The 17,883-nt window shown below is 54.2% G+C and overlaps 1 protein-coding gene across 1 annotated transcript in view; it reads left to right on the forward strand.

Annotated features, from left to right (window-relative positions):
* Grm4 (glutamate metabotropic receptor 4) overlaps nucleotides 1-14,617 on the forward strand; it is a 99,888-nt gene extending 85,271 nt beyond the window's left edge. The window contains exons 9-11 of the mRNA XM_070023955.1: nucleotides 1,215-2,150; nucleotides 8,102-8,348; nucleotides 13,638-14,617. Of these exons, the coding sequence (XP_069880056.1) occupies nucleotides 1,215-2,150; nucleotides 8,102-8,348; nucleotides 13,638-13,687 (1,233 nt within the window). The 3' untranslated portion in view covers nucleotides 13,688-14,617. The remainder of the gene's footprint in view (nucleotides 1-1,214; nucleotides 2,151-8,101; nucleotides 8,349-13,637) is intronic.
* The last annotated feature ends 3,266 nt before the right edge of the window (nucleotides 14,618-17,883 follow it).

Here is a 17,883-nt window from a genome sequence, read left to right on the forward strand (position 1 = left end):
GCTCCATTTGGGCTAGACTGTAGGGACCATAGCAGGCGAGTCTCTGGGAGCCAAGGAAAAGGCCTAGAGCTATCTGGCCACTCACTGGCTCCCCGCTCAGTCTGAGAGGGCGGGGCTATCATCACAGGTGTCTGCCATCTCCTGGGCTTGGTTACCTCTACTCCACAGAGGCTCCCTGTGCCTCTATTAGGTGCTAGCCCTGTGCTGGAGGACTGCAGGGAAGGCTTCAGAGCTAAAGAAAGGAGTAGAGTGGAGCGGGTGTGGGGATCCAAAGATGGCCATCCAAAGATGGAAGGGCAGGAAGCAAACCTTCTGGACACATTTCTCCAGGAATGACAGCCCAGCTGACAAGTGTGCCTGTCTAGCCAGGCTTGCTGCTGAGAACAGATTCTGCCCATGAGCTGCTTTGTTTAGAGCAGACTCCCAAGTGTAGCCAGACTCCCTTCACCCAGCGCCTGCAGCCGTGTTAGGCCACTCACTCACTTTCCACCGAATCATAACACATTCAGGAGGGCGTGACAACCCTCCTGTGGCTCTTTTGCTCCCAGTCATTGTATCTTCAGACACTATGGAACTGTGAGTAGCACTAATTTAGAGCAAGATGTAAAGAAATGCTAACCCCTGGGCACACATTAAGTGTCCTCTGATTAAATCTTTGTTCCTTGCTCTCTGCTGCACACAACTCCCTGTACCACTCCATGGAAGCTCCACAGGCTGAGCTCTGGGGCCATGTATCTCCCACTCCATCTTGCCCGTCAGTCATGTGGAGGTAGGGCGTGTGGAAACACAGATTTGAGTAGGAAGGCCTGGGCAGGGCTGGAATAGAAATTTCCAGCAAGCTTCTGGTGATGCTGAAATTGCCAGACCACTGTGAGTCACAAGGTCCTTGGGGGCAGAGTCAGGTCTCCTGGGTTCCCTCTGCTCTGTTCTTTGGTATGTGTGACTCTAGGTTGGCATCACTCCTCTCTGGGATTGCTTTCTACAGATGATTCTGGAGAGTTTTAGATTCACTCAGGATTCTCACAGGCAGCAGTGGGAAGTTCGCACTTGTGTAAATTTAGCTGTCAGTCAGTTCTGGTGGGTCCAGACAGCTGGACTTTTGGCCAACGAATGGGCTGATTCAAATGTAGGGACCAGAGGGCACTGCCCAAGGGAATTGTCCAGGTACTTGGCACCAGGTCCTGAGGCCCGCTCTATGGTGCTGTCATTGTCAGATAGAGCGGATGCACTGGCCGGGGAGTGGGCAGCAGCTGCCCCGCTCCATCTGCAGCCTGCCCTGCCAGCCGGGTGAGCGGAAGAAGACAGTGAAGGGCATGCCCTGCTGTTGGCACTGTGAGCCCTGCACGGGGTACCAGTACCAGGTAGACCGCTACACCTGTAAGACCTGCCCCTATGACATGCGGCCCACCGAGAACCGCACAGGCTGCCGGCCCATCCCCATCATCAAGCTGGAGTGGGACTCGCCCTGGGCAGTGTTGCCCCTCTTCCTGGCTGTGGTGGGCATCGCTGCCACTTTGTTCGTGGTGGTCACATTCGTGCGCTACAATGACACACCCATCGTGAAGGCCTCTGGCCGTGAGCTGAGCTACGTGCTGCTGGCAGGCATCTTCCTGTGCTACGCCACGACCTTCCTCATGATCGCCGAGCCCGACCTTGGCACCTGCTCCCTGCGCCGCATCTTCCTGGGGCTTGGCATGAGCATCAGTTATGCGGCCCTGCTCACCAAGACCAATCGCATCTACCGCATCTTTGAGCAGGGCAAGCGGTCAGTGAGCGCCCCGCGCTTCATCAGCCCTGCCTCACAGCTGGCTATCACCTTCAGCCTCATCTCCCTGCAGCTGCTGGGTATCTGCGTGTGGTTTGTGGTAGACCCCTCCCACTCAGTGGTGGACTTCCAGGACCAGCGGACGCTGGACCCCCGCTTCGCCAGGGGTGTGCTCAAGTGCGACATCTCGGACCTGTCACTTATCTGCCTGCTGGGCTACAGCATGCTGCTCATGGTCACATGCACTGTGTATGCCATCAAGACACGTGGCGTGCCTGAGACCTTCAATGAGGCCAAGCCCATTGGCTTCACCATGTACACCACCTGCATCGTCTGGCTTGCCTTCATTCCCATCTTCTTTGGCACCTCACAGTCTGCTGACAAGGTGGGTGTTGGGGGCTAGGGATAAGGGGAGGGGGGAGACAGCCTCCTGAGGCTTCTTTCTTGCCTTGCTTTCTTCTCTGATTCCTGGTTGCAAGTTATCTTTCTTTTCCCTCCCTCCCTCCCTCCCTCCCTCCGCCCACCCGCCTTCCTTCCTTCCTTCCTTCCTTTCTTCCTTCCTTCCTTCCTTTCTTCCCAAACCCTGCTTACCCCTCCCATCTCCTTCCTTCCCCTCCTTTCCTGTCTGTCTCCCTGCTTCTAGCAGCTTTCTTTCTGTCATCAATGCATAGAAATATAGTGCTTTTTTTTCCCGATACATTCTTTCTAGATCTTCCCCTCTCTTCCCTCTTTGACCAGCCCCATCTTACTTTGGCCCCCTCCTCTGTGCTCCCTCCGAAATCTACCCTCGCATCTTTCTGGGCCACTGAGATGTGAAATGTTTTGAGTACTTGCTTCCTTTCTCCCCAGAACCAAGCTGCCTGAGGTCCAGGAGCTTGTCAGTGCCAGCCAAGAGCCTGCACAACTGGAGCTACAGACGGGCCGCCTCTGCATTCAGTACGGCTGGGCCTGAGGGTCAGCACGTACCTGAGGGTCCTGAGGCTCCTCACTGCCTCCTGGGGCTAGGGAACTATCTTGAAATGCTGGGGATCATTAAAATCAGGTCTCATGGTGGACTGGGGAGTCTAGCTCCTGGCTTGAGTGAAGGCCATATCTACTGGGTCTTGGGCAGGGAACCTGGCCTTTCCAGCCTCAGTTTCTTCACCAGTAATTTGGGGCCACAATCCTTTCCCTGCAGTCCATCCAGCTGTGCAACCATGGTATTACCCCCGCCCCCCGTGGTGTAGATGCAGTTTATACCTGCTGAGGAGAGGGGAGATAGGGAAGCAGAGGAGGGTGGCGAGAATCGGGTCAGAGATACAGACAGTCCTTGGAGAGGATGTTGCTCTTACTGTGAATGAGAAGAGAGTCCTGTGGGCTCTAAACCTGGAGGCTTTAAAAGGATCAGAATCAGTGTGATCAAGAAGAGAGGAGGGACTGTCATGATCTAGATGGGAGGCAAGGGCAGCAGAAATGGTAAGAAAGGAGTCTGGGTGGGTTTGGAGGTGGTGGGTGGGTTTCTGATGGACTACACATGAGAAGATGGAGGAGAGTCAAGCATGCTTCTAGGGGTTTGGTCTGAGCAATCAAGGCGTCTCCATAGGCAAAGGAAGGGGACAGGATTACCTGTTCAGGCGCCTTTGCATGTGCCGAGTTTGGGATGCCATACCAAGGGCGGCTGTTGCATCATGGCTGAGCATGAGAGCTGAGTGTGAGGCTGGGTTGTCCTCAGCCTGCTGTGGCATTCAAAGTTGAGTCGGGGGCTGAGCTCCGGAGACACCTGACCTTCAGTGCAGCAGCCATCAAAGCTGCCTCAGATGGAGTGCCAGTCTGTGCCAAACACTTGAGTTAGTGGCCACCAGGCCCCACAGCAGTGGGGACCATCCCCTCTTACAGGCAAGGACACAGGAACAGAGAGAGGAAGTGGTTTGCTTGAAGTCATTCAGCCAGTAGATGGCACAGCTGGACTTGACCCCATCCTGTGTAAGTAATGCAGGGGCCTCCCACCTCCAGTTCACACTGTCCTGATGTTCCCCCAGCTCCGGGACACCACTCCAGTCTCCTAGGATGTCTGGTGGGAGCCCATCTTTCCCCAGCCTCTCCCCAAGAGCTGTGTCTTTCACTCTGAATCCCCTGGGCTTTGTCCAGAGGGGCCTATGGTATCTTCCAGTGGTGGTCTTGCATTGGGGGCTACAGGCCAGAAAGAGGGTGCTAAGATACTATTATGGGCCTGTCTGCCCCGTCACAGCCTAAGGAGGGGCCTAAGGTGGGAGACCAGGCCTGGCTTTAGTAGTAGTGCCACCCCACAGGCCTGAGCCAAGCTGCCTCCTCCAGCTCATACTAAGCTGGGTGCTTGGCTCCCTTCTGGGCACAGGTGCTGGCAAAGTGCCCATGATTCCTGTGGGTTCAGTGGTCCCACACCCCAGGAAGCTGGCAGCTTAAGAAGTTATTTCAACATCAGGAGGTCCCTCTCATGTCTCCTCAGGCAGTCTAGGCTTGCTGCTGGGAGGCCCTAGAATGGGGTTAGATTCCTCCCCTCCACCTGCACCCCTCCCCAGGGGAGCCCTATCACCCCAGAGACCCCTCCCAGCACGGGAGATGCTGATATGATCCCTTCAAATTCCAAAAGGGGACAGACTTGTCTCAGGTCACGCTACAGGCTGTACTCACCAATTACCCAGCCTGGGGTGTAGGACATGCTCTCTGCCTCTATGGGCCTCTAAATGGACACCAGTCTTCTCAGAGGTTCAACTGACCCTAGGCTGTGTCTTGGCAGACAGGCAGATAACTAGGAAGTACCCCATACAAGCTGTGGGAGGGGCTACAGGGCTTGAGTGTGCATGAAGATAGATTGGGGCTGTGGTCAGGAGCTGTGGCATGGGTACACACGTGTGTGCAGCTGGATGTGAATGTGCCCTTGGCGGGTGTGTGCATGTGCATGCCCATGGTGGATGGGCTTGGTGTGAGTGAGTATGTACAGCGGCTGAGATGGGCTGATGTGTGTGCCAGGGGATTCACAGCTGCCAGTGAGTGTGTGTAAACTGAGTGTGTGTTCACATGGGTTAGAAAGTGGATACAGGTGGCTCTGTGTAGATATTTTTGGGTACATTTGTATATGTGTGTACACCCAGCTGCATGAAGAGGGGTCAGGTGTGTGTGTGTAGGTGAGTTTTAGTGTGTGTGTGTGTGTGTGTGTGTGTGTGAAAGCAGGTATGCAGGTGTGTAAGCATGTTTGTGTGTAGCTGAGTAGCTGTATAGTTCCCCGGGGTGTGGGATGAAGCCATCTGTGCCGCTCTGGTGAGCAGGCAGATGGATCGCCTAGCATTAGTCTGGATTTCTGGGGCTTAACACCGCAGCCTTGTGGCGTCACCCTGAGCCAGCCTGAGCGGCCTTTCTTCTGTGTGAGGTTACAGCTCAGTCAGGCTCGGGGAGGATAGAGCCAGAGAGGTCGGCCAGTGTGCCCACCCAGGGTAGCCTGAACAGGAACAAAGCAAGCAGAGCTCTTTATCCCTGACCCTCACCCCCGCCCCACCCCCACCCCCATTTGTTAGGCCTAGCAGGAAAACAGGAAGCTCATCAGGCACATGAGCTGCAGCTTCTCCCTGTGCCCAGCTCTGTCAGCCTGCTTCACTCCAGGAGCCCGTGACTGGTCCCATGTAGGGATCCTCATGGAGGAGGAAATTTGGCCAGGCTTGACTCACTCTGGAGCAGGAATCAGGCCCCAGTGTGAGAGGAGAGAAGATGAGATGGTGTCCTGAGGTCATCTTTTCCTCTGATGACTTTAATACCCTCCTGATGCCTGGGGTCCCTCAGAGGTACCCCTGGGCTCTAGAGGACATACTTCTCTAGAAAAGCGCACCTGCTACCATCTCTTAGGACCCTGTTCACCTCCACATGGAAAGCCATAGAGTGCTGGAGCCAGAGGCTGGCTCCGGGGCTGGGTGGGGATTCTAGGCCCTGCCAAGGAGGAGGGATAGTTAGTCTCATTTCTGTCTGCCTGTCCAGAGCCTGTCCTTTAGCCTAGGAGTAGCTAGTGGAGCCCCCAGGACCATGCTGGGAAGGAGAGGTCCCTAAAAGATTTAGAGCCAGCTTTGTTGCCACTTGATTGGTTCACTCCTGCTGTGTTTTGTCTTTAGAGCGCCAAGGCCTGCTCACACCTGTGTGAAGTTACTACCATGATTTTCAAGACCCCCTGTCAAACATTATTTAATATTTAAGATGGCGATGGCAGCACATTAAATTAAGCGTGGGCCCTTCTAAATACAGTCCCCATGAAGCTGACTCTGCCTGTGTTAATGATAGGGGTCTTGCTGCCCAGAAAGGGGAGCAGATTTGCCTAGTGTCTCATTGTGGGCCAGGCCAGAGTGGCTTCAGGAACCCAGGCTCCAAACCCCTAAAGCAAGGCTGTGTCTTCTGCAGAGCTTGAGTAGCTTTGAGAGAGACCTTGATTTGTAGTCCAATCACCTGGGTATGGGCCAACTCACACTCCACCCCCATTAATGAGGGACACGGGGAAGGGAGAGGCTTGCAAAAAGTGTAAGATAGGATGGATCATATGCTACCAGGATCACTGAACAGCCACCAGTGTGAGAGCAAAGATAGTGCCTGCCCCCAGGAACCCTTGTCTAAAGAGGGGGACACACTTGCCCAGTTTATAGGGAAGACCCAGATGACAAGCCTGCTCCTATCTAGCCCAGCCAACAATTCCCTGCTCCAGAGTCTCTGGAGCCTGGCATCCTTCTAGTGTTTCTATTAGTGTCAGGAGAAAAGTGCTGTACTAGCGGTGTGTGTGAGAATTGAGGCTTGTCTGGGTGTCTTGGGGGGCATGTGTTGTCTGGAGGACAGACCATTTCTCCTTGGGCTTGTGTCATTGTCCTGAATCAATCAGCTCTTATCTGGAAGCTAGGCTTTGAGCTAGGGAACATCAAGACTGTCCAATTGGCTATGTCCTGTCCAGTTTCAGTCCAGACCCTGTGGCCAGTGAAAGTGTCTTTCCTGTGGCCTTGCAGTCTGAGGTTGGGTGGCTTTATAGTGTGGGGGGAAAAGAGGTGCCATTGCACTGGTAGGAAAACTTACAGCTACAGAGGGGCAAACTTTCCTCTTAGATCCTATAGCTTCTCTAGCCTCTTACCCAAAGGCTGAAATGGAGGTCTTCTCCTCCATGGTACAACTTGTGGACATAGAGAAGAGACAGGGACAAATATGGTAGTGGGAACCCCTGGCCCCTATCCTCAATAGGTCCCCAGATGGGGCTAGGGCTAGGGCTTTTGTGATCTCAGCAAGCAAGTCCCATACTGCTGGGCTGCCTCAAGAAGTGGGATATCACTGAGGTCAGATCAGCCTTCCTGCAGGAGGACCATCTGAAGGAGAGGGGACACAGGTCCAGGCTCAGCAGATTTAAGAACAGGGTGTTTCCTGTCTGCACCATGCCAAGGAGACCTAAGTTAGGTCCTTGGCCTTTGGCTGGCTGGGGAGCAGGGGAGGGCTGGGAACTAGAGGACTTGGAGGTAGGTGGAGGACTTAGAAGGAGGAGGGAGGTAGGAGAGAATCCTAGCGGGGCAGTGGAATTGTTTGGTCCTGCCTGGAAGGGCCTACTACTGAAGGATGGATGATCCGACACTCAGATTAATGGGCTTTCATTTTGTTAAGCATCTGTCACCGTTAGTGCTGGTGAATGAGCATGAAATGAGCTTTGACTGTGCTGCCACTGCTGCATTGTGCCAGGTACTTTGGGTCCCATGCCCAGGGCCTGCTCTGCACAGGGTGGCACATGGGGTCTGGTCGGAGGGGTGGTGACATAGCCATAAGGGACCACTCTAAGGCACCAGTGGGCGCTGACTTCCCCTGCAGCTCTGAGCAGGGACTGGTCTTGAGAGGGTCAGCTGTGGTCCCCAGGGCTAATACAATGAGACAGAGTCTTCCCTGTCAATACCAGGCACAGGAAAGTACTTCTCACATGTTTAGCACAATGAAGTAAGTCCTCACCAGAGCCCTAACAGGTTAAGAACTGTGATTATTGTGTCCATATTTTATGTGAGGAAACTGAGCCACAAAGGCCAACTTGTTCAAGATCACACAGCTGGAAGCAAGACCTGAATCTAGGGATTATGGCCTAAAAGCCTCAGCTTGGAAGCGGAGTCATTGCTCAAGTGGTAGAGCACTCGCCTTGAACAGCAACAACAAAAAAATACAAGCAAGAGCACAAGGCCCTGAGTTCAAGTCTTGGTGCACGTCTAGTGGCGTACCCACCCACACAGTGCTCCCTTCGGCCCTAAGCCAGCAGGCGCAAGTGGTGCTCTGGATGGGTGGAGTCTGTCCCCAGAGGTGCTGGCACTGATGCTGTCCCTCCTCACGCAGCTGTACATCCAGACGACCACGCTGACGGTGTCCGTGAGCCTGAGCGCCTCCGTGTCCCTGGGGATGCTCTACATGCCCAAGGTCTACATCATCCTCTTCCACCCGGAGCAGAACGTGCCCAAGCGCAAGCGCAGCCTCAAGGCCGTGGTCACCGCCGCCACCATGTCCAACAAGTTCACGCAGAAGGGCAACTTCCGGCCCAACGGGGAGGCCAAGTCCGAGCTGTGTGAGAACCTGGAGGCCCCAGGTGAGTGTCTGTCTGGCTTGGTCCCTGCCTCAGCCCGCAAGGCCACGCCTCTCCTAGGGGAGGTGGAGTTCCAGGCCACGCCCCACCACTCCTCTGGCTACCGGGAGGCCACAGGTGAGCACCAGACCAGAGGAGCAGGTTAGAACCTGTCCTGGTTCACCCCAGTTCCTGGTGGCCTTGAGAGAGTCTCTGTCTTTCCAAACCCTGTGCTGGCTACACCCTTCCAGAGATTTCTACCCCACCTGGAGTGAGGCCATGGGGAACTGGCCCTGGATGTAAGATGAGATACTGAGGCCACATCTCAGCCCAGCCCTCCCGTCTCTCCAGGAGAAATGGCTGTCTCAGGAGGCCCTGTTCACAGGTCCTTGGGCAACCTGGGTCCTGATCCCAGATAGCTGTTGACACCCAGCTTGGCTTTGTTTAGCAGCCCCTTAGAAGGGCCTGAGAGGTGGGGGACCCAGGACACGGGTCTGCTCAGGACAGGCGAATGAGGGATGGAGTTAGACTTTGGGACTTGCAGAGGTTGAGGGCCTCGGGTAGCAGTGTGTCACCAGGGGCTTGCCAGGAGAGGGTCCTGGGATTTTTTTTCTTTTTTTTGAGGGGGGGGTGTGAGTAGGTGGATTAGCTTTTGCTTCAAAATAGAAGTATGCCTCTATAGTAGAACTGTGCGCTGAAAATGTAGACTGGCCAGAGAGAGAAGGAAGCATGGGTTTCTTATCTTGTGGGATGGACACACTAATGCAGGGTCAAGATGATGCCCCCATCTTTTTCTACTCTTTCTTCTTCTTAGACTTAGCTGTGTTTGGGGAGCTGAGGCATAGAGAATTGGAGGGATAAGGATGCCATTGGCAAGGTCCCAGTAAGAATGCTGTCTAGTCCTTGAACTCTGACTGTGGGTAGACCTACGACCTGCCAGCTTTCATCCCATCTACCACCTACGGCAAGACTTGTACTGTGTACGAGACGAAGAGGAGGACCAGAGGTGTCTAGGGACTTGCACAGGAGACACAGCGTGAATCACAAAGAAGCCCAGAGCCTGCTCCACAGAGGAGGCCCTTTTTCATTTACCAGAAGATTCAGAGAAACAGGAGACCTTGACTCCTGGGTGTCTGGGCCGGGCTGAGGCTCTGGGTGAAGCATTTTCACCCATGAAGATTCTCCCAGATGAAGGCCCCCTCCAAAATCCCTCCCACATCCAGTGGGACTTTTCAGGCTTCAAATCCTTTCCCATGTTGGGTAATCTTCACAGAGGGTTTGAGAGGCCCAGCAGGGCTGGGAATGTGTAGAGCTACTGGAGGTGACTGGTAGTCTCTCGGGGAGGGAAAAGAAATCCAGGCATAAAGGGACTCCCTTGAGTCCCTCGTTGAGGCCCAGAGAGAGCAAATGTCTCTGAGATCACTCAGCATGATAATGGCGGACTGGCCCCACCACTGTTCTTTCTGCTCTGACTTCTAGCAGCCTTCTTGTCTCCCAGGTCTCATTCTCTGTACCTGACTTCTGACATGACCCTTCCCCCTTTGATATACAGCCCTAGAAAGACTTTCCTGTCCCAAGCAGGGACCCTACCTTCTCCCACTTCTTCCCTTCATTCTCTGGAGATCTATCCAGTCATCCCATCCCTCCCAGCCCCCTGGGTACTGGGGGCAGACACAGATCTGCACATGGCCTTCACCTCTGGCTCCTGAGAACAGCATGACGTAGTGGTGCTGTGATAGGCCAGAGGAGACCAGAGAAGATAGGGGCCATTATAGCCACACCGGTCCCTATGCTCTGCTCAAGCTGGTCACCCGTGCAGACAAGGAAGCCCTGCCAGGGAAAGATACCAGCTCAGCCCCCTACCCCTGCAGCCCGAGCCAGAGACAGGAGCTCCCCTTACCCTCACTGTCTCTCAGCTCAGTGACAGGGCCAGGGAGGTGCTGGGTGATTAATTCCAGGGACAGCCCCAGAGGAGGGGGTGTGAGCTGGAGGAGTAGGAAGGTGTCACTCTACTGGAGCAGGGACATTTTTCACCCTGTCACTTGCAGGCCACGTATCTTTAAACAAACAACAGAATAAATAATTTAGGGGCCCGATTGCAGGCAGATTGGGTTGTGGCGACAAATGGGGACTGTCAGCTTGTACCTCACGCAGCCTGTCTGCCAGCTAATTGTTCTGAATCACTGTTGGCAGCAAAGCAACAGAGAGGGCCTGACGTCAGCGGGGGCCTCTGCCACCTTGCCCTTTCCCCGCCTAAGAAGGTGCTTCTGCAAGGTCCTGGGTTCATCTCTTTTCAGCCTGTGGGATTTCAGCCTGCTCTTCTGTCCAGTATTTTGCAGGGTTATAGTGTTTTCAGCTACCCTGGGCCAAGAGCCAGCTGTGCATGTGCTCTGCGTGCGTGTGTGGGTATGTGTGTGTGTGATCATCACCCCATTTACAGACAAGGGAACAGTAGCTCTGGAAGGGTCAATTAGTTCATGTGTCATATGGCTGGTGCTGAGGTCCCCTATTGGAGGAGCCTGGACTGGGCCCTAGGGCTCCAGCTCCTAGATGATTCTTCCTTCATGACTCACCGATAGCCTGTGGCCCTCCACTCTCCAGGGTAGTCTCACCATTCCCACTTAACTCATAAGACTGAGGGGCTCTGCCCAAGTGCTTTAAGACCTCTGGCTTGTAGCTGAGGGCTAAGGACCCCCTCCCCCAGGCCATCGAGTTATGAATGGGATATTTTTTAAAAGAGGAGACAGACAGCTGTGGACTTAGAGGGACAGGACACAGTTGTCCCTCTCCTCTGTCTCTTGACTGACTCTGGGCACCCTCAGTATCCCCCAGGCTCACTTCCCCCTGCAGCCAGGGCATTTAACTGCTGCTACTGCTGAGATTTCCTTCCACCTCTGAGCTTGGAGCCGCTGAAGGGGTTTATAGTTTGGAAACTCAATTTTATCAGTGCACCCAGGGGGTGAGGGAGCCCTAGGGAGTTTGATTCGCATTGGCTTGGTTGGCAGGCAGGCGATTAGCAGAGACAGCTGCTGGCTCATCTCTTGCCTATGGGAGTTATCTGTGTAGAGGTGCTGGAGGTGGCTGGTAGCCCCTCAAGAAAAGTAGTGTGGCACAAAGGGGCACCCCACTCATTCCAGTCATAGGCAGGGAAACAGTGGAGAAGAGAGGGAGCTATGTGAGGTCCTCTAGGGCCATTGGGATTCCCTGTGACTGTCTGTGGTTCCTACCTCTCAACACACCCTCTATTCCCAGTGTTACAGCCGCCTCTCCTCAAGCCCGGGCCACCTCCGATATGATATCCCATGGTCCTTGGGCTCCTTGGCCATTCAGTGTCTAGAGGCACAGGGAAACATGTCCTGTTGTCTTATCTTTTCTTGGACTTTGTGGTGCCATTTCTTTCCATTAGCATCTGACCAGGAAGCACTTCTTTGTCACCGACCAGTCAAGTGACGATCCATCCTCATTTGAATATTTCTGTGAATAAGGAGTACATGACCATATAAAGATGCTGGCTCCAATCTCGCCTTTGCCCAGGGGAAAGTTCTTGCTTAGTTACACTGAATCCTGGTCCACATCCCTCTGCATGACTCCCATGGTGGCCACTTGATTGACTGCCTATCTGCAACAAGTTTGCTTCCATCTGATGGACCCCTTAGACCCAGCAATCTCGCCTGTGTTCATGGGCTTTTGGTTATGCTGCTATGACAGAAAGGTCTTAGAACAGAGAAGTTCAAATCAGGCGGATGTTTGTTATGAGTATGCAGTCGGGGGGCAGGAGTGGGAGGAGGGCCCAGGTTCCCTCCATTTTGCTTCTCCAGCAGCTCTCAGAGGGTCGAGGATTACTCGCCATGTCTGTTCTAGTCATGGAAGGCCAAAGAAGGAAGTACAGAGGGAAATACTGTCTTTATCAAATGACATGGATGTTGCACCCAGTTCCTCAGTCACACTTCATTAGTAAGACTTTAGTCGCAGAAGGTCCCACTCAACTGCAAAGGAGACTGGGAAATGTAGTCTTAATGGCCATCTGCCAGCAAAAATGGAGGAGAGGATTTGGGGAACAACTTGCAGATCACCCCACTGCTCTTCCCAGTGGCCTCTCCTTCAGGCCAGTGCTCTAGCTCAATCAGGTAGCTACACCTTCTCTTCTGAGCTGACAGGATCCCCTTTGGGGAGCAGAGCAGCTTTAAGACAAAAGCAGTATGTTTTCCTCCCATCCAATTCCTTTTCTTGCATCAGCAGACCAGCCTCACCCTAGGCAGCAACACTGCCCTTGATTTACTGCCACCAAGGGGGACCTGAAACCTGGCAGTACCAGTACAGGGCAAAACTGAGGTCTAGCCAGGCTCTTCCCTCTTCCCTCCCAGCTCCTTCTCTGTCAAATGGGGCTGACGCTTTGGCTCCTCATTCGGCTGCTATGATGCTCCAACCCAGTGGGATGGCAGACCTTTGCGAGGGCTAATGCCAGCACCTGGGGGGGGGGGGAACTGGCCCTGGGCTGGAACTAAGGGTCCAGGCCAGGAGATGGGAGGTGCCCACAATCGCCATCCCAGTGCCAGTTGTGGAGTGAGAGAGGAGGAGCTCTCCAAACTAAGAGGAGATAGAGAAAGAAGGAATGGAGAAGGGTGAAATGGGCAATGGTTATTTGTGGATCTAGGGCTTTGCATTTTCTCTGGGCATGGGGTGTGGGACAGGTCTATCATATTCCTCAGTTTCTAGCCAAACAAAGCCCCTGTGATTGTCAGTACTTCCTCTGCTCCTATTTGCCAGTCCTTTTACTGTCTACCACTGCCATGTGTTGGGGTGTGTGTTCTTCACACGTGTACTCTTCCAAAATGGTTGAACTTCTGAAAGAATTCCCTCAGATAATAGTTTAGGATTATATAATCATATCACAAAGAAAAGAATTAGTTTAATGTGTGGTAGAATTAGAAAGCAACATGGGCTCCATGGTGGGGACACCTTCAGAGGAATGGGCTTGTGGGGAGGGCGTTGAAGAGGGGGGTCACCTCAAAGTTACATAGTGGGGGGGAGGGTCACTCCAGGCACCAGCCCAGCAGGGTCAAAGGTGTGGAGAGAGGGAGAGAGCATGGGTTAAATCCAGAGGCTGGGGACAGCAGGAGGAGCGGCTGCATAGATGAGTGGGTGGATGTGGTTGGAGGTATATAGATCGCTCTGCTTAGGAACCTGGGCTGGGTGGTATGGGTGATAAGAGCCACAGTTGGCTCTTATGCAAGGCAGTGGCTGGCAATGGCAGTGAAGGAGGTTTGAGAAGCAACCCCTGCCTCCTGGTGATGCTGGTGTCTCTCCTTCCAGGACTGGCCACCAAACAGACCTACGTCACCTACACCAACCATGCAATCTAGCTAGGCTGCCAAAGCCAAGTGGGCAGAAGCGGAGCCACGACCCATGTGGAAGGTGCGTTGGGCCAGGGCCACTCCCCAGGGCCCAGCTGATGTCCTGCCTGCCCGTGGGTGCCCACGGACGTGGCTTGGTGCTGAAGACAGTGGAGGCCCCAGCTGCGACACTGGCTAGGCAGCCTGGGCAAGCCAGGTGGGCAGCAGGGAGTCCGAGGGGCCAGGGAAGTTTCTGGCCACTACAAGGAACTGCTTGGATGCTGATTCTCCAAGCCCCCAAAGCACAGGGGCGCAGGATGTGTGGGCCCGAGCACTGGTTTTCTCTCTCTCCCTCCGCCTCTGTCTGTCCTGTGGGTGACCCCATCTCTCTGTTCTCTTATCTCTGTGTCACTGTGGTTTCTTCTGCACGTCTGGTTTGTTTGGGTTCTTGGCTTCTATCCCTTCTCTTTCTGCTCTTGCCCCTCCTGCCTCCTTGGCCATTTGCTCTGTTCTGCTCTCCTTGCTTCTGGGTCCCTCCGTGTCCTTCTCTTCTCATGCATTTTTCTTTCCTCTTCCCCCTCAACGTTATTTTCCTCTAGCTGTGGGCTTTCCCATCTCCCCCCCCCCCCAGCACCCTTTCCTAATCTACCAAATCTTCCATGTCACAAAGAGAAAAAAAGGAAAAAAAATCAATACACAAAAATGCCAAAACAAAACACAAATCTTGAGTGTGTTGCAAAGTGCCACAGCCTCCTGGTGGCCTCTGTGTGTTTCTGTGGCCCGCAGCCTGCCCGCCTGCCCTACCCCCAAGGCTGTGTGTCCTGCCCGCCTGCCCTCCCGCCCGCCCGCCTGCCCCTCTCGCCGCCGACACGGAGTTCAGTGCCTGGGTGTTTGGTGATGGTTATTGATGACAATGTGTAGCGCATGGTTGTTTTTATACCAAGAACATTTCTAATAAAGATAAACACCTGGTTTTGCACCTGGCCTCCACATTCACTGAGGAGCTTGCCACGGGACCCTGGGTTTAGCCACAGCCGGTGGCTTGGAGGCAGGGAGGAAGAAGACCTTGGATGCAGGTGCTGCAGTAAGCTGGACAATGGGAGTATGGTAGAGCCTTGGACAGGGAGATGCCAGGGTTCAGGTAAGGAGTAGGGCCAGTCTGCAGCCCCTGGGATGTGCATTCTGCCCTGTCCTCTTTCTGTCTTGGGCCCTTCAAACCAAGAGCCCACCAGCCCCTATTACTGACCTGATCCTCTCCCTCTAGGTAGGACAGTCTCCTCTGAAGAAGTGAGTTCTGGGCCACCGGCATCCACAGCCCCCTGTCCAGATGTTTTGTCTCTAGGTCCAGGTGCTAAGGTGATGGGTGTTAGTCCTGGAGAACCACATGTGTGGGCATCTGTCCACATGTCCACGAGCATACAGTACAGTGGGTGTACAGCTCCCCTTGTGCTGAGAGCACATGGAGTACACGCAGGCTCTTGGCATATGTGTGTTTGCCGTGCATGTGTCCGTTTGCCTGTTTAGGTGCCGGCAGTGTGAGTCATGAGTCATGCATCTCAGGCTGGTGGAAGTGTGCGGGGCATGCGTGTGAGTGTGTCTGCCACAGCTGGCTCCCTTGATGGGTTGGGGGTAGGGAGTGGGGAGTAACTTAGGGGCTGTGCCCTGCTAGGGAAAAATTATAGAGTCAGCGACACAATGAGGCCATAGGCAGCAGCTGGAGCCCAGGCTTCCTTTGCCCACCCCTCCTCCCCCTCCATTGCTAGCTGAGAGGTGTAGGAACACCATAGCTAAGGCACTGGAGGGACTCTGAGTGGCTGGGGGTGGGGGGAAGAGTGAATGGAAATGAGGCAGGGCACTGTATAGTGCCAGATGTTGAGGGTGGCTCCAGGAGTCAGCCCTCCCTCTTGGGGGACACTGCACACAGCTGTGCTCAGGAAACAGCCCCCCTCCAGGTCTGCACAGGGCAACCAGTTCATGTTCAGTGTCTGTCTCTGTAAGAGAAGGAGGGAGGAGGGGTTGCTTGCTGATTCTCTGGCCCTGTAAGATAGCCTTAGGCCTCTACCCAGAATAGATTCACACCCAGTGCCAATACTCAGTGACACAGAGTGAGGTTGCTGCACCCAGAGTGTCTGCTCCAGTTTTACCTTGTATATGAGAGACTGGGGGTAGAGTAACAAGCCATCTTTCCCTGAAGCAGAAGCACCTGACCCTCTCTGCCTCCCCACTCCCACTTTTCTGGTACTAGGTTTGAACTTGGGGCCTCAAGCTTGCTCAGTTTGCTTACTTAATTGGTGCTGTACCACCAGCTAAGCCCAGCTTTTCGCTGGTTATTTTGGAGATGGAATCTCATGAACAGCAATTCTCTGGATCTTAGCCTCTTGAGTAGCCAGAATTGCAGGTAATTCATGCTCTGAGGTGCAAGGTTGGATAGGCAGAGGGCCTGGCCCAGGGCCCTAGGGGTAAGGCCCAACCCAGGACTTGTCAGGTTCACCTGTGTGGGGAGCCCCATCCTGGTTGATGAGAATAACCACCTTCTTCAAGGAGGTGCTGCCTGCGGCTCCCCAGGACTCAGGCTGGGAGGGGGAGGAGAAAAGGCAGTGGGGAGCCTGAAGTGGCTGGTAGGGGCCAGGACAGTCAGGAAGCCAGCAACCGACCCTATCTTCAAAGTTTTCTTGTCTGATGGAGGAGGCAGCCCTCAGGGAGTAGAATTGAGTTTAGAAATGCTGCTGGTCCCGCAGTAAAATAATGGTGGGAGTGACATGGATTGAGTAGGGAAGCGTTGGGCGGGGGAGTGTTAAGCCCCTGAATGAATCTAGAGTACAGCCAAGTGTGTAAGATCTGGGAACCCAAGGTGGTCAGGAGGGGCCCACAGAATCAGACCTGCTCTGCAGTTCAAGTGGGAGGACACATGTGGGCCGTTGGAGCCCTCCTAGAAGGCACAGGCAGTGAGGTCAGGCGGGGGCATTCTGATGTACCGGGGTGCAGGAGGTTACCTGGGCCCTTCCTGGTCCCGCCGATGGCTCCTATGATCGATATCAAGGCTCATGTAGGACACAAGAGAGATGGCTAATCACTCAGAAGGTTCAGGGTTTCGTAGTTAACAAGATTAGGCCAGTAGTCCCCAGAGGGTCTGAGGGGTTACAGCAGGCCCAGTGCTCACCCTTTTCCTGGGGCTGAAGGGATGGAAGGATGGAGTGAGGCGAGCGTGAACACCACTGTGCACTTTCCAGCCCTTTGGGGAACACGTTCAGCCCTTCTTAGAGTCCCAGATCTGAACCGCTGGGTGAGACTGAACAGGCGCTGTGTCCCATGAAAGGTACATGTGGACTGAGTGGGCCAGACCTCAGGGTTTGTGAAGCCAAGACCTACAAGTTTGTCTGGGGCTCACGTCCAACAAGGGACCCAGCCAGCCCTGAGCCAGCTGGCTCTGCCCCACCCAGCCCCCAGGCCCCCAGGGAGCCCCAGGAGTATGTTCCACCTGCAAGCTCCTGTGGAGGACAGGCCATCAGTCTCTCTCTGTTTCTGTCTCTCTCTCTGTGTCTCTCTCTTTTTGGTCAGTTGTAGGGCTTGAGGTCTGGGCCTGGGCGCTGTCCCTGAGCTTTTCAGCTCAAGGCGAGCACTACCACTTGAGCCACAGAGCAACTTCCAGTTTTCTGGTGGTTCATTGGAGATAAGAGTCCCGCAGACTTTCCTACCTGGTCTGCCTTTGAACCCTGATCCTCAGCTCTTAGCCTTCTGAGTAGCTAGGATTACAGGCGTGAGCCACTGCTATCTGGCGCTCTCTCTCTCTCTCTCTCTCTCTCTCTCTCTCTCTCTCTCTCTCTGGTCAGTAATGGGGCTTGAACTCAGCACTTGGGCACTGTCCCTAAGTGCTTTTGCTCAAGGCTACTGCTCTACCACTTTGAACCACAGCTCCACTTCTGTTTTTTGAGTGGTTAATTGGGGATAAGAGTCTCATGGGGACTTTTCTGCTTGGGCTGGCTTCAAACCGCAATCCTTAGATCTCAGCTTTATGAGTAACTAGCATTACAGGTGTGAGCCACCAGGGCCCAGCTGAGCCTCCTTTCTGATGCTCTCACTGGAACCCTGCAGCTCTCTCCTTTCAGTGTGTTTCTTACTACTCCTGGCACTGAGGGGGAACTAAGGCACAATCCCTGGTACCTAGAACTCTCCTCCATCCTCCTGCCTGCCCTGTACTGCCTTGGCTGCCCGCCCACAAGTCTTGG

Source organism: Dipodomys merriami, unplaced genomic scaffold (assembly GCF_024711535.1).
Source record: "Dipodomys merriami isolate MVZ:Mamm:240054 unplaced genomic scaffold, mDipMer1.0.p SCAF_16, whole genome shotgun sequence".
NCBI lineage: Eukaryota > Metazoa > Chordata > Mammalia > Rodentia > Heteromyidae > Dipodomys > Dipodomys merriami.